Here is a 20,951-nt window from a genome sequence, read left to right on the forward strand (position 1 = left end):
AGAAATTGTAATTTCATCGACAATTACACCAATGGTTTACGTGGTTTTATCATTTAGTGACTTTTCTCGCCAACTTATTATTATTATTATTATTATTATTATTATTTTGAAAAAATAAATATAGATCACTCTATGTTTTTAATGCATTTTTGGTCCATATGAAACATAAAATTTAATTTATTTGGTCCCTACAAACTTACCCCAGAATCCTCCACAATGTCGACGAGCACCTCTTACCTTCCACCACCGACGACCACCTTCAACAACCATTGAGACGCTATGCCTCCTCTTCTCTCTATCAAGAGAAAAGAGAAACACGAAACACATGTGTAGATTTCGCCTCAGAACTCATGAACTATTACCCTTGGTTTTTGAAGCAAACCATTGAGAACCAAAAAAACATTCTCTCTCTCTCTCTCTCTCTCTCTCTCTCTCTCTCTCTCTCTCTCTCTCTCTCTCCAAACTCATCCATAAAACCCCAAAGCCGATGCGACCCCCAGAGACCTTTAGACCACTGTCGACCCTGGGAGCTTGAACGATTGACTTGGGGGGGGGGGGGGGGGGAGTATTAGAAACTAAAATTAACGTTTTTATACATGAAAAAACCAAAAGAAAAATTAGCAATTAAACACCAAAAAGACCTAAAAATTACTTCCAAAAAATACATTACTGTTCTTACACAAAAAAAGAAACCATTTTTTTTCAACAATTAAACACCAAAAATAACTGGAAGAAGAATTACAACTCATCCCGACGACCTTTAAGGTCTTTAAATTCATCAATTACCAACTTCGTATCAATGTTTTCAGCAATTTCTCTATCTATGTAAACCACCAAGTTGTTTGCGAGAAAGTCATCTGACATCTTATTGCGAATGCGGTTCTTGAATATTTTCATTGCTGAAAATTGTTACATCCGAGAAAAATAAAGGTATGTCTTGGAACCTTTAAATAAGAATTTTTGGCATAAATGGTCCCTTAGTACGCTGGGCGTACTTAAGTGTACGCTTAGCGTACTACGTCCCTTTCTGGTCGCGGGTGTTTGGGGGTACGCTGGGTATACCATGAGCTACGCGGGGCGTACGCGCCAGAGAAGCAAAACCCTAATTCTTGAACTTGAGGCCTATATAAACGACTTTAAGCTCCTTGGAGTGAACCCTAGAGAGCCTCCACTGCCCTTAAACGTTATTACCCCTCTGGAAACCTTGAGAGAGCATCTTTGAGCCTTATAAGTGTGTATGTGTCGTCTTTAGTGCCCATTTAAAGAGGAGGAGTTGGTGAAGAAAGCTTGGATCAAGTAGGTGCTTCTGGATCTTGCATCATAATCATCTTTCAAAACTTTTGGAGGTAAAAAGCTTGCATCTTTCCTCTTATTTCTTTAGATCTTGCTAGGGTTTTTGTAGTTGGTCCCTTTGATGAGCCTTGGACCTCATTTGTTGGCTTGGTCATCCCCTTTTGATTAAAAAGTCAGATATGGGGTCCTTAAGCCATCTAGAAGCATAAAAATAGGATCTTGGTGGTAGTCTTGACCTTGAGCATGAGTTAAAGACCTTGGGAAGGTCTTGATGATCGTTTTGGAGGTATAAGGAACATGCAAATACATAAAGTTAGCAACTTTATGCCTTAGGACGTGTTAAAGAACTCAGATCTAGCTTTTAGACGTAAAAGAATGGGATATTAAGCACTTAATGGGGAAAGTGCTTACTCGGGCGAACGTCGGGTGTACTCAGTGTACACTACGTGTAGCCTTTGGGAGCCCAGTACGCGGCGCGTACCAAAGAGGTACACTAAGCGTACGCAAGACAGATTGGGTCGTTCCTGTTTTGGGGCTGGCGACTTTTGGGCCTCAACTTGGTATTTGGGCTGACTGCATTATGTGAAATATGGGTTGTATCTTTGGATTTGGGTCATGGACTTTTGGGAGGGCCTTATTGGGCCAAGAGGCCCATTAGTGATTTTGGACTTGGACTTTGGGCCCATTTTCAAAGAAATATTAATTGGTTCGCATGAATAGGGTTGGGGCTTGGGTCTTTCCCTCTTGATTAATTTAAGGATCTAATATTAATTAATACTATTATCCAGCCCGTGAGATTCCAAATTATTAGGAGAGCAACTTTGGTTTCAGCAAACGGAGGTGAGTCTCCTCACCATACCCATGGGTCTAAGGCACCAAGGCCGACCCATTATATGAGATGTGTTACGTGTTAGCCATTCTGTGAAACTATGTGTTTTGTGATTATGTTGGTATGGAAGACCTTGGGGGTTCCCGGGGCACTTAGGTATAAGACTTGGGAGGGTTTCCTTAGCGTCCTAGGTTGAAGACCTCGGGGGGTTCCCGAGGCGTTGGGCTAAGACCATGAGGGGGTTCCTATGGCACCCGGAGTAAGACCCTGGAGGGTTTCCAGGGCTTCCCTATGTGTTTGTTTGCATGGTTTATATGTTTTTATGGCCGATTAGCATGTATGAGATACTTTGTGCTTATGTGTGGGTGTGTCCTAGGGAACTCACTAAGCTTTCAAGCTTACCGTTTGTGGATGTGTTTTAGGTACACTTGAGCCCAAGGGCAAGGGCAAGGCGTGATGGCACGGCGTGCACTCTATCTCTTCTTTCATTACTACCTTTTGGGACACTCTGATGTTTTAAACAAAATGTAATAAAGGTGGATTTGAAAACAATTGTGATGAAATTTATGGTTAATGCAAGTATGTTTATTAATTAAAAAATGAAAAAAATATTATCGAAAATTCGGGCTGTTACAAAATTCCTCTCTCTGTTGTTGAAGTAGAAACTGGAAGTGTCAAGATTAACCGAACCACTCTATCAAGCAAATAATACGTCTCATGTTTCTGAGTTTCCACAAGACCCTTGCATAGGTCAGCAATAGTTGATACACGACTTAGCTTGGGATTCTTTGTCATATCGATATTAAAAATATCTAACTGATATCGTAATCGAATTCTCTCTTGCTCCATAAAATCTTCAGGATAATACTTCTCAACAAGAAGACAAATCTGATCAACACTTATCATTTTAGGGTGTTCTTTTGAAAGTAAAGTAGAACTAAGACTTAACAACTTCATCGCCTGATCATTGAATCTACTATTCAACTCATGTAACTGTTTGTCCAATGTGGATGTAAACAAATCAACTCGATAAAAATGTTCAAAAGTAAACTGATTATCATTTTTTCGAGGCCGGTATCGAGTAGAAGTATATGGAGGTTTCATATCCGGCATATCTACTTGATGTTTATCACAAATTTTTTTACCTGTTCAAGTAAAGAATCCCATCTGTTGTTCTTGAAATCATTTAGACTCTCATTTGTTGTTGAAACTAACTCCATGGCATTAAGAATATCTTGGGATTTCTTTTGTAGAGCTTGAGAAAGTATATCGGTTTTTCCCATTACTTCTTTCATCAAGTGAAGAATAAACACAAACTCAAATGATTTCAGGTAACAGTAAGCTGCATCAGCATCTCCGCGTTGAGAATAAGTAGTAGATACATCATTAATTATTCTTTGGAGAACAACACAAGTACAATCAAACATGTTAAGCAAACTGCAAATGGGACGAAAATGAGAACCCCAACGTGTATCACCAGCTCTTCTTAATGTCCCAACTTGATTCAATCCTTTACCTGATTCGATTTCACTAAGTTCCAATAAATGTTCAATCTTAGTTGCATTTGCCTTTTGTAACTCATCATGACGCTTACTGGAAGCACAAACTACATTAATTATAAAAATCAAGTTTGTAAAAAATTGGTGTATAGGAATAATTTCCCTTGAAGCAGCCACCAGTTCTAGTTGCAATCTGTGAGCGAAGCAATGAACATAATATGCATAAGGACAATCCTTAATAACAAGTTCATGTATTCCATTCCATTCCCCTCTCATATTACTAGCACCATCATAACCTTGGCCACGGATTTTGCTAACATCAAACTGATAGTGCAAAAGTTGTCTCCACATATTTGTTTTCAAGGTTAATGATAAGGTATCCCTAACATGAACCAAATCCAAGAACCTTTCCCGTATGATCCCTTCTGCATCAACAAAACTCAAAACTATGGCAATTTGCTCTTTTTTAGACTCATCTCGTAACTCATCAACCATGACACAAAAGTATGAATCCCCGACTTCACTATGAATATGCTTCCTAACTTTATTTGCAATAATACTAAGAATTTCATTTTGAATATCTCCAGAAGTATACTTTGAATTATAAGGAGCATTCTTTAATAACATTTGCAACTTCATCATTATAAGATGCTAGAAGTTTTAGTAGTTGAAGAAAATTACCTCGATTTTTGGAATTTGGCGTTTCATCATGTCCTCTTAAAGCACAAGCTTGGAATGTCAACCAACGAACCGTGTCAATTGAAGCTTTTAATCGTAAACAGTTCTTCAATATTTGTGCTTCATTTTGCTTCACTGTGATATTTTCAATGTGTGTTGCTTGGTTCATCAAGTTTTCAGCAAATGTAACAACATTCTTATGTTGTGAACAACCAATGTGCTTCAAGAATGCACATTTTTCCCACCATTAACTTTTTTCTAATTGTCAAATCCTTTAACAATAAACACATCATAACCATGGCACACACTTGGTTTATCATTAAATATATAACAAATAAAACAATAAGAAGCATGTGTTGTTGGAGAATACTCTAACCAATTAGGGAAAATGTTGAACCAAGAATATTGAAATCTACGAAGATGTTTCTTTGAACCTTTAGCTTGATATTCTTAAAGATGTATTTGCAAAGTCCCTAAAGTCATATAAGCTCGTCTTACTTGTTCCCTTAAATTAACTGGATATTCCCACATTTGTTTTCACTTAGCGGGATCTCTTTCTAGATGCTTAAGATCCACTTCATTAGGATTTGATTATGTAGCTTCAGCAATATCATTCTCTTGTTGATTTTCATGTTCTCGCGGTTGCGGCTCACTTGTTGAAGCTTTGTGGCGTTTACTCTGTTGATTTTCATTATGAGTTTCTTCATCATCATTCTTTCTTTTAAAAAAATAATCAATAGTTTTCATCTTTCCCATGAAATTGTAAGATTTTTATGAGTGTATCTGTAATAATCAAAATTGAAATCATAAGCTCATAAACCAACAACCCAAATTCTGCAAAAAAAAAAATCTTATTTCTATAAATTTTGCAAAATTCTAAAATCAGTTAATTAACAATGCTCCAAATTCTACAAATCTTATTTGTAAGAAATTATTCAACTAACATTCTAACAATACTCCTAACAATAAAAAAATATAAATCAATTAACTAACAAAATAACAAATAACAATTTTAAATAGTTAAGCATTGTCTGCACTTAATGAGTTTTTGATTCTGATTTCTAAAATAAATAAATAACTGAGATTTTGATTTCTGGATTCTAAAAAAAAAAAAAATCTGATCGTCAATTGATTGCAGGCTTCCAGAAACATTTTAGAACTTCAGACTTGGAGAATAACTGAATAAGACAGTTGTGATAAGTTTTATTTAATGATCACTGATCTTCTTATCAGCAAGACAACAACAGTGTCAGCGTGACAGCAAGAAGCAACAGCGAATGCAGGGTTCAGGCTTCAAAAGGGACGAATGAATGAGATCAGTTTTTTGTTTGATTTGGACAATTGGAAAGCACAGGAGAGGCCAAAGCCCAATTTTTTAATTTCTAAGCCTAATATGGATAAAAAAAAAATATATGGACTATTAGCAATTCTAATAAAAAAATCAGGGGGGCCACAACCCCTCCTGGCTCTTTATATACTTCGCCCCTGCGACCGCCTTTGCTCGATCCACTCTGACTTATAAGAACATCAATCTTCACTTTTCCTGTTCCACAAGACTAGAACACCCCTATCCCTACTTCGATTTTCGAATTTTAACTATAAGGTTATGAAATTTCAGTTATAATGGTGGTCGTCGGTATAGTGGATCTATAATCTAATGTAGTTCGTTGGTACTTCTTTGGTCTAGTATCCATTATAGATCTTTGCTTTTCTTGTTTAGGTCTTCACTTTCACTCTCTTTCTTTATTTAGATCTTCACTTTTCCCACCTCAAAATTTTTATTCAGTAATACTTCTTTGGTATCTTATCCATTGTTGTTTGGATCCATGTTGAATCCGATTTTTGATTCACGGGTACATGAATTGATTTGTTTATTTGAATTTTAGGTTTTAATTGGTCTTGATTCCTTAGTTTAATGGATATATGGGTTTTTTTTTTGGATTTGAACATCGATTGGTCTTTTTAATGATGATAGAGGTGGTTATATTTTTCCTATTATGTAAATGCTGGTAATTTATTATGATCATTCTGCCGCAGAGGCAGTACTTAAGAACTTAAGAGGTTATTGCTGGAGGTGTTGGTTTTTTTTTGATGAGTGAGACTTGGGCATTAGCGATAATAGCCAATAGGTAAGTCTGGAAGGAAATGAAAGGGGGGGGGGGGGGACCATAATATTTTTTAATAATATAAATAATTAATAATTAATAATTTATTAAAAAAGTTAGTAAAGGCAAAATAGCTTTTTTCTGTGTGGTAGGGACTAAAGATGCAACAAAAACATACTATAGAGACCGTCTGAATTAAAAAGAAAAGTTAGGCAAAAAAACATGAATATTACCCCAAAACACATGGACAATTGGTGCAATTTACTTTAAGTTATACAAACAAACCAACAAATTCAATTTTAATTTTTGATGAGATTCATTGAACGAGTGTGATTGATAAGGGTATGATTTTTGTAATCATCTGTAATTGTTCAGTAAACACCTTAAATCTTAGTGATTAACATTTAATTATAGATTCCAAATCATGAGTGTACCACTACAAGAATAAAAGGTACACCGACAAAATCAGTGACATAAGTATTTACTAGCCATTTACCAAGGGACTAGAGAGGGATTAGCAACGAAAAGATTCATCGTTAAATGGTCAGTGAAATTGGTCACTGGTTTCATCTCCCTCTCATTTTTTTCGATGATCTTCAATTTCATCCCATTTTTCATCCCCCATATGCCTCTCTCCCAAATCTCTATTTTCTTAACCTCCTACACCGCAACATCGGCTCTTGGCGCCCCAACCCCGTACATTGATGATTTCAGCCATACCTGCCCCAATTATCGTCAATTCTACTACCTCTACACCCATCATTGTTGATTCATGACTTCAAGTCAAGTGTCTTAGTTATGAAGGTTTGGTTAGGGTTAAAAAGATATGGAGAAGCAGACACGAAGTTAAAGGGGATAGTAGTAATGTTGGATTAAGGTGTCTAAGTTCATCACTAAATTGGTATATTATTGTAGTTAAAAACAAATTCCTTTTTGGGTTATCCTCATAACTAGCAATAGCTAGAAATGATATTAGGAGAGAGAAGTATAACTTATTAGATTATTATATAATTAATAAACTAATTGGAAATTATAGAAAAATGATCTGTTAATATATTATGTGATATATTAATTGGAAATAGATAGTTGAATTGTTGATTTTTTATATGATTAATAAATTAATATGAGATCAATTGTTAAATAATTAATTTGTTTATTTATATGATAATAAATTAATGTGAAATCAATTAGAATTGATTAATTATTAATCAGAATAAATCTGAAATTAATTGGGGATTAATTAGAATTAATAAAAGTTGCAAAGGGTAAATTGTAATTGTTCAATAGTTGAACAACAGAAGCACTTCTAGAACCCTCCATGGTATGGAAGATTTTGAAGGGTTTCCTAAGGTTTCTGGAAGCCTCCTGGTTGCATAAAAAGAAATGATTTGAATTAGGATTAAATATATTATTTAATTAATTCAAATCTTGCTTTGCTTGGAAGTTAACTAAACTATAAATATGACCCATTGGCTTGCAGTTTTCGTTCACCACAATACCTATAAGCATCACAATGAAATTTCCCTCATATCTCCTCTCTATCCTCCTCATTCTAGGGTTCCTGGTTTTCGGTGTGAGCCATTAAAGGCATCATCCTTTAGATGCTAGCTTTCCAAGACCAACAAACACAGGAGATTGAATTGATTTATTTACTACAACAAATTAAAGGTATGTAACCCTAATCCTATGCATATTTAGATTATAATAGGTTTCCTTTAGGGTTCTTGATGTTCATAGCTTATTGCTATCAATTAGAGAAAACATAGACCATTTATAGGTTGCATGTGTACTTAAGGGTTAAGATTTTCGCTTCATATGTATTTTAATAACCTATAAATTCATTCATTGGTATCAGAGCCATTATTTTCTATTAATTGTGTGTAATATGAATGGATCAAAAATTAGGGTTTAACGAAAATAAACCCTATCCCTTTGAAGATTTCGACTTGGCTATGGTTTCTTGAAACCCTAGCCTCTGCCCCTTATTTTCAAAATTGCCTTAGGGTTTCCTAGGGTTTCTAGTTTCCTTAATTATTATTTTGAATGCCTTAAAATTTTGAATAATTAAAACCTGGTAGCCCTATCACTTAATTTTTGAAAATTAGAAGGTTATAGGATTAAACTTGAATGATTTAATTAGTAGTTTGATTGAAAATAATTATTTAAACCCCAAATGATTTAAATTAATTTAATTAAAAGATAAAGATTAAATCATAATTTGTTTTAATTTAAAATTTAATAATTAATTTTAAACCTTGTATTTTAAAAAGTTTTAAAATACAACTTATATATATTAAACGTAAATTACTATATGTATAAGAAAAAAAAAGTCAGCCCAATCGCTAGTAAGCCTGCAACATCCCAAAAACATGACAAAATTTTCATTTTTAAAATCATTTAATAATTCATAATTCATTCAATTCATTGTTTCCAAAAAGACATAGTTATAAGTTAGAATCTCCCAAAATCATTTATCAACATAATATCCAAGGATGATGTGCACAATTACGTCTTCGCCTAGCCCAGTCATCTGATGTGCCTGAAACCATAAAATCAAACTGTAAGCCAAAGCTTAGTGAGTTCCCCCAAATTACTCCACACAATAATACAATAACAATTACAATACATGCATATACGGTTTGTTAGCCCGTGGCCTCAACCTAACCACTTAGGGTTTGTTGGCATATCGCATCAACCCAACCATCCAGAGTTTGTTGGCTTACCGCACGAAGCAATACCACCTTAACCCATCTATCCTAGGTTTGTTGGCCTCCCACCTCAACCCAACCACCAATATGTCGACATATGCAACAGATAAACAATAACCAGCAAGTACATGTAATCACACAAATCTACCAATTTAACAGGTTAGTACAACATAGCAACATCCTATATACTAGGATACATAACACAACCTAGTGGGCCGACATTTGTGCTTTCGACCCACGAGTACAGTGAGGAAAACACACCTCAATCAGCTGTCAGGGAAAACACGAACTAGAGCTGCTGATACCCGAACTCCTCACACTATCAATTTACTAAAAGACTTAAATCAAAACCAAGGTAAAAACCTCAAACTGACAAGTCCTTAGACTAAGACTAATTTCTCTAAGGGCAAAAGACCATTTTGCCCTTCCAATTCCTCACCCCCTCATAGTTGACCAAATGTCAAACTGATCAAAAATTCAACGGTCAATGCATTTGACTTATGCGCTTTGTACTTAGAGTACGCCCTGCGTACTATGCTGATAAGCCATTTCCATTTTTAGCTCTTAATCTATAAAGACCGACCATTTATTGCTCAGATTTGGTCCTAATAAATGTCAAGAGTGATAAATTTCCTAACTTTATACCTTTTCATGGCTTAAAAGAGAACAATACCAAATCTCAAGTCCAAATCACACTCAAATGCCCAAATACTCATGCATAGAAGGATGTGGAGTGACCAAGCTCCCATTTTTATCACTCTACAAGCTCAGAAATGGTAGAAAATGCCACTCATGAGGTCTGGAGTAGCTCATACTCACTAGACCCAAGATCAAGGGACTAAAAGCTCATAAAACCTATAAAAAGATAGATCTATCAAATGAATCATCAAGGTTCAAGCTTTATACCTCCTGGAGGATGTTGAAGAAGAGTAGAGTCCGGAGCCACAAGCATTAGACTCCCCAAGCACACCTTCATTGACTTTCTTCTTCACAAAATACACAAGGAATCACTTAAATTCTCCAAAATCCTCACAAGATGGCTAAGGTTTTGATTTTTAGGCTCAAGAGAGTGGATGCTAATGATAAGAAGAATCCAAGGGGTTAGAGTCCTTAAATAGGGATCAAAACCCTGAAACTAGGGTTTTTAAGTGCAATTACACCCTACATAACATAGGCTACGCCATGCATAGCCCACTAAAACGCGTCCCACCATTCAACCATTACGCCCTACGTACTTAGAGTACGCCCTATGTAGTGCAATGCTTCCATTTCCAACTCAACTTCAAACAACCATAACTTCTTCATTTCAACTTCGTTTTCGACGTTCTTTATATGCACGAAAAGGTATTGACAAGCCCCACAATCTTATTTAGTTACTTTGGACTAAAAACATATCAAACTAAAATCCTTAATTCATGCAAGAAACCAAAAATATCACCTTTCTAATTTTACCCGTTTGCTTCTAGGCACAGATTGAGGGCTTTAATTACTTAATCCAACACTACCAACATCCGAAAAGGCCTAAACCCTATTCCTTTGAAGTCCAACACCTTCACTTGAGCAAATCTCGGCCCAACATCTTGTAATTAGAACATTACTAAAACCTGGTGTTACAATTCTCCTCCACTTAAACTCAATTTCATCCTTGAAATCTGAGTTGGTTGGAATTTCGAAAAACTATACTAACACTATATTCACATGCGTTTTCCCCATCGCTTCATAACATCAACACATCCAATTTGAAAAACTCGAGAGACCATGTAGATCCCAGTTGATGTCTGCAACAATCCAAACACTTGAAAGTATTATACTGCAATAACCATCTCCCCTTCCCCAACTGTATGAACCCACTCATAGCAAACTACTTAAATGGGGGAAATCTCGTAGTTGTGACTTAACTGACTTATACTTCAAAGAAGCGGGAATCCATCAACCTAAATTTCCGAGGACAAACATACTAGCTGATGATCATCCACTCTTCATACTTATCCCAAGTCTCTAACTAGGAACACCACCCGGCCGAGTATAACAATACTCAAAATATTTCGATCAAGAATTGCAACCCAACCCAAGCTCAAAAACCGCCTAAAAATTCCCAGATACACACTTGACTTCCTGCTAAGTCATCACCATCCCACCACTCCCACGAGCGTATCAGTGGTTAATCCATAAGAAAATCTTAGGCAACATACATACTCACATGCACTCAGGGGGTACAATTTAACTAAGAATTCATCTAAGGTTCCTACAACTAACTCTACCACCGTCAACTCAACTCACTTGAAACCGATCTTGCAATTACGAATAAGGATCCACTAAGCACCCCGCGAGGAACTGTCGATAAACAATCATGACTTTTCCAAAAAGTCAGAATCCTACCAAAAAACTGACCCCTACCCATTGGCTATTGAGTCATCTGCGATACCCACCACTAACCGTTATAGTGGTGGGTTCTAGCTCATCATCACATCTTATCACTAAAACCATTGGATACCTACCACTAACACCACTCCACATCATTTTTTTATTTGAATTTAATTAAAAAAGATAGAATGAAAATATAGTAAAAACATATATTTTTTATACTAGTTTTTTATTTAAAAAAAATACATTACATTAATTTAAAGACGACAACTTAAAATAAAATAGAAAAAAACATAAAAAAAATTCAAACACAAACAACCACCCTTAACCCTACGTTATTTTAAACAATGTTTATCTATATCGATGAATTCTTCAACTTTTGTCAAGCTTTAGGATATGCAAAACGTATGTGGTTAGTGTTTTCGTATTGATCAATGGATACATTAACGACATCGATATCATCTTCTTATATATATTTTATAACAAAGTTGTAAATTCCATCGATCTCGCAACATTTAACCCTCATATCGCGCTACTTTTGAACATATTTCATAAAGATTTCGACTTGGACAACCCACTAAGCCATAGAAAACGCGTTGAACTTTTCCCAAAAAATCTCTAGAAATTTGACTATCTCCATCTTCTGAAACCAATACTCATCCTTGTGCTAAGTTCTCTTCTTTCCTTTTCTGACCACTTCATCTTTTTGGGAGCCATGGTTTTTTAAAGAGCAAAGCAACACAAATATGTGAACTTGAATAACAGAAGAGAATAATTGTGTGAAATATAAGAAGGTTTGTAGTGGTAAGGTTTATAGTGATATTTATATATGTAAAAAATAAAAATAAATGCCCAAATAGCCGTTACACATGGTCAAAGGAAGAGTCAATACTTAATTGGTTTTCATTGGTTGTTATAATTTGTGGTTGGCATCACCTTTGACCACGACCACAACAACCCACGAGGGTCTGGGTTGGTGTGCATGAACCAGAATCGTGACCATCAAAGCCTTTCGTGGTATGTATTACAGAAGGCCTTATAACTTGTTTGTTGTTGTTGTAGTAATAAAATTATCATTTTTCATAGTGAGTGTTATATGATAAACAATGTATTATATTTTTTTTAGGGATAGTAAATGAGCAAATGTACTAGTGCACCCGAAACACGTAAGACACATATAATTTACTTAATAACGTCTTAAAGGTATAATATATTTTGGTTAGTATTTCATATTTTGTTTTTTACTTTTTGGTTTTGTTGTAGGTTTAATAAGCTTATGATTATTGCAAAACCTAGAAAATACATCCCAACACTATTTTCCGTTTTCCATTTTCCATTTTCCATTACACTGATATGATTATTCCAAATCCACAAATGCAAGTGCTTTACTTTGTTTATCATATCATCCTACCCCATTATAAAATTTTATATTTATTGTTTAATTATATTTTTGTTTTCATATCCGTAGTTTATCGTGAAGAAATGAAGGCCAAAAGGCAAGAAGTCAAGAAGATATATAATAAAAATATAGAAGTTTTCCTAAAAAGCAATCCATCCACGAGAGACCTTAATATTTTTAACAATCTATCCATTTTGATACTTTTACATATGTCATTTGATTTTGATATTTTGAATATTTAATTTTGGTAGTTTTTGTACACTAATGGGACATATAATTCTAAGAATTTTGATTTTGTAATATATTATTTCAATTTCATATGTGAATTTATTTATAGAGTATCAAAGATTTAACATAAAATAGTTGGTAGTCAACAGACACTCTATAAATGACGATAACGGCCATACCTGACAACAAAACATTATTTCGCTAATGCAAAATCATTGACATAATCCATGGGTTTCCTGAGCTAATCAACGATCGATTGCCGGTCATTAGCGTGTTGGTGATTTTAGTGTCACCATGTCATTTTATGTAAATGGAACTAACATGTGAGCTAAGGGGCTTCGGTGCTCTAATATATGCACGAGTTTGTGTGGAGTGCACGCATATATAAGATCGAATTAAAAGCGGGTTCGATGACAAGTCGGGGGTCCGGGGGCAGCGCCCCTGGGTCTGGGGTTTCCAAAGGGGCGGCGTCCCTTTGGCGAGATCTAGGGTCAACGCCCCTAGTGGGATTCAAAGGATAAAGCCCCTGGTTAGGGTCTCGCTGGCTTGCTTCAAAAGCAACCCATGATGGCCCACCCTAAGAAAAACCCTAATCTCATTTATTAAATAAACGAATCTTCTCTTTGAGAAGAGAAACAAAAAATTCTTAAGCTCTCGTTTTCATCAAATAAACATAGAAACCTTCAAGTAATTTGGCTTACGACTTCTGTTCCTAGTATCATAAGTTTCCTCTTGGATTATCCTAGGCTGAATTTCTTGCAACCCAGACATAGGGTAGAAATATCAGTTCGAAAAGTGTCTCATGATCAAAGTGGTATCTAGATCTCCACTACAAAACCTATTTTTCCAACAACCGAACTGATATTTCCTGTTCCTGGAGATGGGAGACTGAATCTACAAGATGACCACAAAGTTTGCAAAGCTGGAGAAGTTCGAAGTCGTCGACTTCAGGCGTTGGAAGAAGACGATGCACTTCATGCTGACTACTCTGAAAGAAGCATACGTGATGACTACTCCAAGACCAGCGGAGGCTGAGGAAGGCGTTGTTGACACAATTGAAGAGATAAGGAGGAGACATAAGTAGGACAACGATTACTACATCTGCAAAGGTCACATCCTGAACGGTATCTCTGATGCTTTATTTGATATCCATAGTGAAGTCTTGTGCGCCAAGGAGTTATGGGACACCCTTGAATTGAAATATATCACCGAGGATGCATCTAGCAAGAAGTTTCTTGTTAGTGACTGTAATAATTATAAGACAGACGATTCAGGGCATGTTACTGAACAATACACTGAACTCATTGGCATGTATGATAAGTTTAAACTGCACCGTATCAATATAGATTAATCCATTGTTGTATCAACCATCATTGATAACTGCCTCCATCCTGGAAAGACTTCAAACATAACATAAAACATCAAAAGGAGGTGTCTTTGGTTCAACTCGCTAGTTACATTCGTATTGAAGAATCTTTTCGTGCGAAGGAAAGTGACAAATCTGATAAACCCAAAGGAAAAGTTGAATCTGGACAGCCCACGGCTCATACGGTTTAAAACAAACCAAGGTATCATAACCACAAAGGACATGGAAAACGTAAGCAGGAACCTTTCCCAAGCAACTCCAATAAAAAGAGAAACGATTTGGTTTGTTGGAGGTGCAATCAAGTTGGGTATTGCAAGCGTGATTGTCATGTGAATTTAGGCAACAATGGTGCTGGAAACAATGGAGCCAATAGGAAGTTGAATGTGTCACAACTAGCATTTTACCTAGGAGATTCTATTTTCATGTAAACATCAGCTATTACAAGGCTTGTACTCTAAGTGAATATCATGCTATATGCTAAAATGAAATCATCTATTTGAATCATAACCCCTGAGTAAAGTTCAAAATCTAATACAATACATCTCATATATCCAACTACGGGTTGAAAACCCTAAAAATCCCGGTTCAAGTTTATTATGGACTAAGATCCTGTTATTGGGCCTAATGGACCAATAAACTTTCAATTTGACTATTTTGGGCCAAGGAACCCTATTTGGGCTCTAATTGGACCCATATTCATGAAACTAAAGTATTTTGGGTCATGTGGGCCTAGAATGATCCATCTTATCTCTAATGGGCCATGATGGGCCATAAATGGTTTCATAAGCGCTAATGGGCCGTAAACTATATTCTTGGGCTTAATTGGGCCGTGAACCCTCATAAGGGCACAATAGGCCGAAAAATCTTCATATTGGGCCTCATAAATTCGAACTAAGTCAAGAAAAGGCCCAAACTATTTCATTTCCATTTTCCTTACCCCATTCTCGGCCCACAAACAAATAAAAAAAAGATTAAACATGCATGTGCCACCTAATATTTGCATGGTGCCCTTCCATGCTTAAACACATCAAATAACAAAAAAATCACATACACCCATGCAACATCACTTAAACATTTCCCTCTCTCTTGTCTCTTCATTTTAACTCTCGGGCATAAGGGCCACACCACCAACATCTTTCTTCATTTTCAAGCATAATATTCTCTCAACTCTCCAAAGAAAGTCTCTCATTTTTCCTCCTAAAATCGTGAGTATTAGGTGGGTTTTCAAGAAGATCACTTCAAGCTTCACATTGTGAACTCTCTAAGTTCGAAAAGTTCCTCAAGAACACATCTAGGGCCGAGATCCCCTCATTTCCTCACCAAAAAAACAAGAACTTCAAATCAAAGTGACTTCATACCCCCTATTTTCGATTTTACTTTGTTTTGGGGGAGAATACAAGTTGTTTGTGTAGATCTATGTATGTATGCATGATTTTGTGTGTTTTCTTTAGTTACATATGTGTTTATGTGTTGTAAACTTCATGAACTAAAAGATCTACTAAAAGATGATGATATTGGTATAAAATAACACTTATTTCAACTTATCTTACAAGAAAAAGGTTTAAAATACATTTAGGTTACTTGGATCTAAGAAAAACTTCATGAAAGGGGCTAAAATCAACAAAATGACAATGTATGGGTTATTTATCTAACTCACGGCTAGTAAGGGGTTCAAAAGGAAATTTTTGGTAAACATGGCTAATCTCGACAATTGAGACCTTATAAGGACCAAAATTGTAAATATTTTCATAAATGGGCCTTATTTGGGCTTTTCATGGTTTTGAGCCCAAAAATTGTAATTTTTGATCTTTTGTGGGCTTAATTGTCATTTTCAAGAAATTTGTGCCAAAAATGTAAATTTTTGATAAGAAGGGTAAAAGTTAGGAAAATATAATAATTTGGGCCAAGAAGATAAAATTTTCTATAATGGCCGAAAATGTAAATTTTCACAAAAATCAAGCAAAAAATGATATTTTTGACAAAAGTGAGTTAATAATGTTATTTTTACAAAAACTAGCCTTAAATACAAGTTTTGTCGAAAAAGGGGTCTAAAATGTTATTTTTACTAAAATTGGGCCTAAATTGTAAATTTTTGGCTTAATTGGCCAAGAATGTCATTTTTACAAAAAGTGGACATTTTATGCTATTTTAGTAAATAACTGAGCTAATACTAGCAAAATAATAACAAACGGGCTAATTTTTACCATTCTTAGGTTATTGGGCCTTAGTGGCCCATTTATATACTTGATAGGTCCTGAATACTCTTTATATGTTTATTGGGCCTCATTGACCCATTAACATGCACGACGGACCTTGGATACTATTTGCGTGCTATTTGGACCTGTAAATATCTTACAAGTGAAATGGGCCTTAGTTGTCTTTTTACATATATTTTTGGCTCATGTTATATAATTTCATTCCTTTCGGACCTGAGAATGGCTTACATGTTTAGTGAGCCTCAGTTGTTCGCTTACATGGTTCATTGGGCCTGGGATGAGTTTTATATGTTTCTCGTCGCGTAAATTCGATTAAGGACCTAGTGAGACATGTCGATTGACACCTATTGAATGTACGATCGTAGCTTGTAGTTATAACCAGAGTCTCTTCGAGGGAGAGCGGGGGTTTGTGTATAAATCTATACGGGGATGACACCCTACATCTGAGCTGTTCGCTATAGTTAGACTAAAACAGTCTAGGGTGACAAAAACCTTATTCTATTTTCCGTCGGCATTCATAAACGCCAAGACAGGCGAACTTGTCATTATCTAGCATGGTTATAACGACTCACTTAGAGGAAGTAACATTATGAAATTTACGGGAGACCATTCTCTTTTCTCTTTAGATTACTCGGGAACATACTCGTGCCGATACTCAATCTCGGGGGTTGATATACCAGCATTCTCTTTTACAGGCAACATAGGGTTATCTGGGGGCATTCTATTCACATTCTCTTCATTTACTTTTGGAATTCTATTAAACAAAAACACACATGCATTAATACAAGACCGGACACAAACGTACTAAACTATTTTAAGAAAATACAGGATTTTCTTGTGATTACAAAGTTATACAAATCCTTTTCTCAAACATGCTTATGAACTCACCAATATTTTTATGTTGACCTTATTAAATTAACTTGTATTCTTAGGAAACCGGTGAAGTAGGTTGGGCTGAACAATCTAATGGATGTTTTGTTATATTTTGTTTCATCATACTTTAATTATTTTGGCATGTAATATTTAAACACAATACTAGATGTAAACAATGTATGTTGTTATATTACATGTGTGATGATGATGATGTTATGTTTCAATTATATACTATGTGATGATACTACAAGGATGAAGTCACGCACAGGCCCCTGGAAGTTTCTGCTGTCTGGTTCGGGGGTGTGACAGATTGGTATCAGAGCATTGTTTATAGTGAACTGGCATATCTAATCATATAGGATATGTAACTATAAATAAAATGGGACTAAAACACTCTGAATAAGATAATACCTAAGCATGCATAAAATTATAACACTAAAAGTCTCTGGAGGAAATTGAACACCGTGATTAAACTCGGACAGTTATGTAGTCGTATTGGGGATAAATATAGCCTAATCAACTGTATTTATTCAAAATATGACCAACCTGTGTTTGGGAGTAATCATGGCGGGAAATGGATCTAGAAGCTTACCTCGTATCCATGAACTCTAAGGAACTCAAACTTAAACAATTAAAATACTATGGGAGTATTTTGGAAAACATATTTACAGATACTCCCTTTACACACTTCTCACCCCCAATTTTCTCGCGCAGTCGCCAAGGACGAGGCACATCAAGGCATCCTTTACTACCAGGCCCTAGTTTCCTACAGAGTGACCGAGGAAGACGATGTGATGGGTCAGGAGGCAGCCCCCGGTGTTGGGCCTGAGGAGTACATGGAGACGGACTACGAGTTTGGAGAAACCGTCGAGGTCATGGAGGAAGATGGGGACACTAATGAAGTCCCCAACGAGCCTCCTACCTCAGAGGTGAGGCAAGACCACCCCGCACCACCGAGGGACCCCATTAATGGGACTCGCTCCCTAGAGGAGGAGGTTGCCAATCTTAGGCAACGACTATTAGCAGAAGAGGCCCGAGCTGTACAGGTGGAGCACAAGAGGGACGAGGTCGTCAGAGAGATAACGTAGATGGCTGATCTTGTGGCACGCCATTTTGGCATGTGATTTCACCACCAAACCCTTCTCTTCGCAGCTAGTACTTGTTCACTCACTACTTCTAGGATTTTACTTATGCATTACCCTATGTATTATCGACTACATGATTAAGTGATTACACTACTCATAGAGTCGTTACTCTGTCGGATATTATTTCACTTCATGTATCGTATGCCTTATGTAGGCAAATTTTCATGTACTCAAAAGATTATCATTAATGAAAATGGCTACATATTTTCTCATGATGTTGTTATTTGCTATGTGTTCTATTACTTTTACTACATGTTGATTGTATGCATTCACTCACTTACACACAACCGAATCACCGACATTGTGCTATAACCAAGAAATCGTGAAACAAAAATACAATGGATACTCAACATCTTTCCGTTCCATGACAAAAAGATGCCTCAAAGACAGACACGCGGAAACCACAACGCAACACCACCAACACCACCGCCTCCATCAGAGATGAACTCAGCGACATTTCAAGCAACAGTTTCAGCTGCAGTTATAGCAGCGCTGGTTCATATCCACAACGGGAACAACGGTGGAGGAAATAGGGTGTCGGAAGCTCAAACCATGGGATGAACCAGGGACCCACCCGAACCTGTACCTACAAGGACTTCGCTAACGCCAAGCCTCGGACCTTCAACGGGAAGGGATGCGTAATAACTCTGAAAAGGTGGTTAGAAAAAAGTGGAATCGGTATTCGAGATCTGCGGATGTCCCGAGGAGTACAAGGTGAAGTTTACGATTTGTACATTCGTGGATCAAGCTCTCTCTTGGTGGAGTGGTCACGTGGAGGCCATGACACTCCCTATGGAGAATGCTATGCCCTGGGAGGAGCTCAAGGAAATGTTGATGGCTAAGTATTATCCAAGGGGAGAAATCCAGAAGTTGGAGCAAGAACTGCGGAATCTCACAGTCCAAAACTCTGACATTGATGCATACATCTCAAGGTATGGTGACTTGTCACTCTTATGTCCAAGAATGATCACGTCCAAGGGGAAAAGATTGAAAGATTCATTTGGGGATTGACCTCTCCAATTCAAGGAAATGAAATCGCAGCAAAACCGGGAACGTATGACAACGCTAAAAGGCTAGCCAAGAAGTTATACGACCATGGAAACAAGAAGGGTGCCAAATCAGGGGAATATGAAGTTAAAAAGGAAGGTGATAACAAGAAAGGAAAGAACAATAAGCGAAAAGGGCGACAAAACTCAGAGTCATCAAAGAAGCAACAAACAGTAGCATTCCATGCTGTTACTGCTCAGGTCACCTGTACACCACATGCTCCAGCCTCATCCACCCCAACTGCTAACAAACATTACTCAGGGACCCTACCCAAGTGTAGTAAATGCAATTTTCACCATCATGGAGAATGCCGGGAGATGCATTGCACGAGTTGCAATCGAAGGGGTCATACTGCAACATACTGTAGAACTCAGCCTCAACAGAACCAACAGTCAAACAACAACAACAATCGCAACAAAAATAACAACAATAACAATGATGGGGCCAGTTACACTTGTTATGGGTGTGGATAAACTGGTCATTTCAAGTGCGACTGCCCCAAAGCAGACAACCAGGGGGCAGGAGCATCAGGGAAGGTATTGACATTGGGTTGAGGTGAAGCAATTCAGGACCCAACGGTTGTTATTGGTACGTTTCTATTTAACAACACTTATGCATGCATTTTATTTGATAGCGGATCTGAGTGAATCTTCATTAGTAACAAGTTCAAACATTTACTAAATCAACAACCCCAGAAGCTAAACAAATCCTTCACGGTGGAAATGGCTAATAGGAAAACCGAAACAACCAAAGATGTCTATGTAGGGTTCACATTAACACTAAACAATCACTCCTTTCAAATATATTTGATGCCAGTAAATATTAGGAGTTTTGATGTGAAAATCAACATGGATTGGTTAATCCCCGATCATGCTAATATTTTATGTCGTGAGAAGTCCGTTCAACTTCACCTTCCTAACCGCGAAACCCTAATAATCTATGGTGATAAACATGGAGCCAATCTTTGTCTTATCTCGTGAAGCAAGGCACAAAAGTGTCTGCACAAGAAAAACTATGCTTTCCTTGCTCATGTTGTGGATAAAACCAGAGAAGAAGTAAACATTAAAGACATCCCAGTGGCATGTAACTTCCCGGATGTATTTCCAGAAGACCTTCTGGGGATACCCCCAGAAAGGCAAGTCGAATTCCGAATCGACCTAATACCAGGAGCCACATCAATTTCCAAATCACCCTACATGTT

The 20,951-nt window shown here is 36.7% G+C and overlaps 1 protein-coding gene across 1 annotated transcript; it reads right to left on the reverse strand.

Moving 5' to 3' along the window:
• Positions 1-2,752: 2,752 nt before the first annotated feature.
• Positions 2,753-4,260, reverse strand: LOC145050282 (uncharacterized). Its single transcript, XM_078998559.1, has 2 exons — positions 3,268-4,260; positions 2,753-3,115 (listed from the first exon to the last, which is right to left on the reverse strand). The coding sequence occupies exons 1-2, from the start codon at positions 4,258-4,260 to the stop codon at positions 2,753-2,755; spliced, it is 1,356 nt and encodes a 451-aa protein (XP_078854685.1).
• Positions 4,261-20,951: the final 16,691 nt, after the last annotated feature.

The sequence above is a fragment of the Lactuca serriola genome, chromosome 5, assembly GCF_051521515.1.
Source record: "Lactuca serriola cultivar US96UC23 chromosome 5, Lser_US96UC23_V15, whole genome shotgun sequence".
Lineage (NCBI taxonomy): Eukaryota > Viridiplantae > Streptophyta > Magnoliopsida > Asterales > Asteraceae > Lactuca > Lactuca serriola.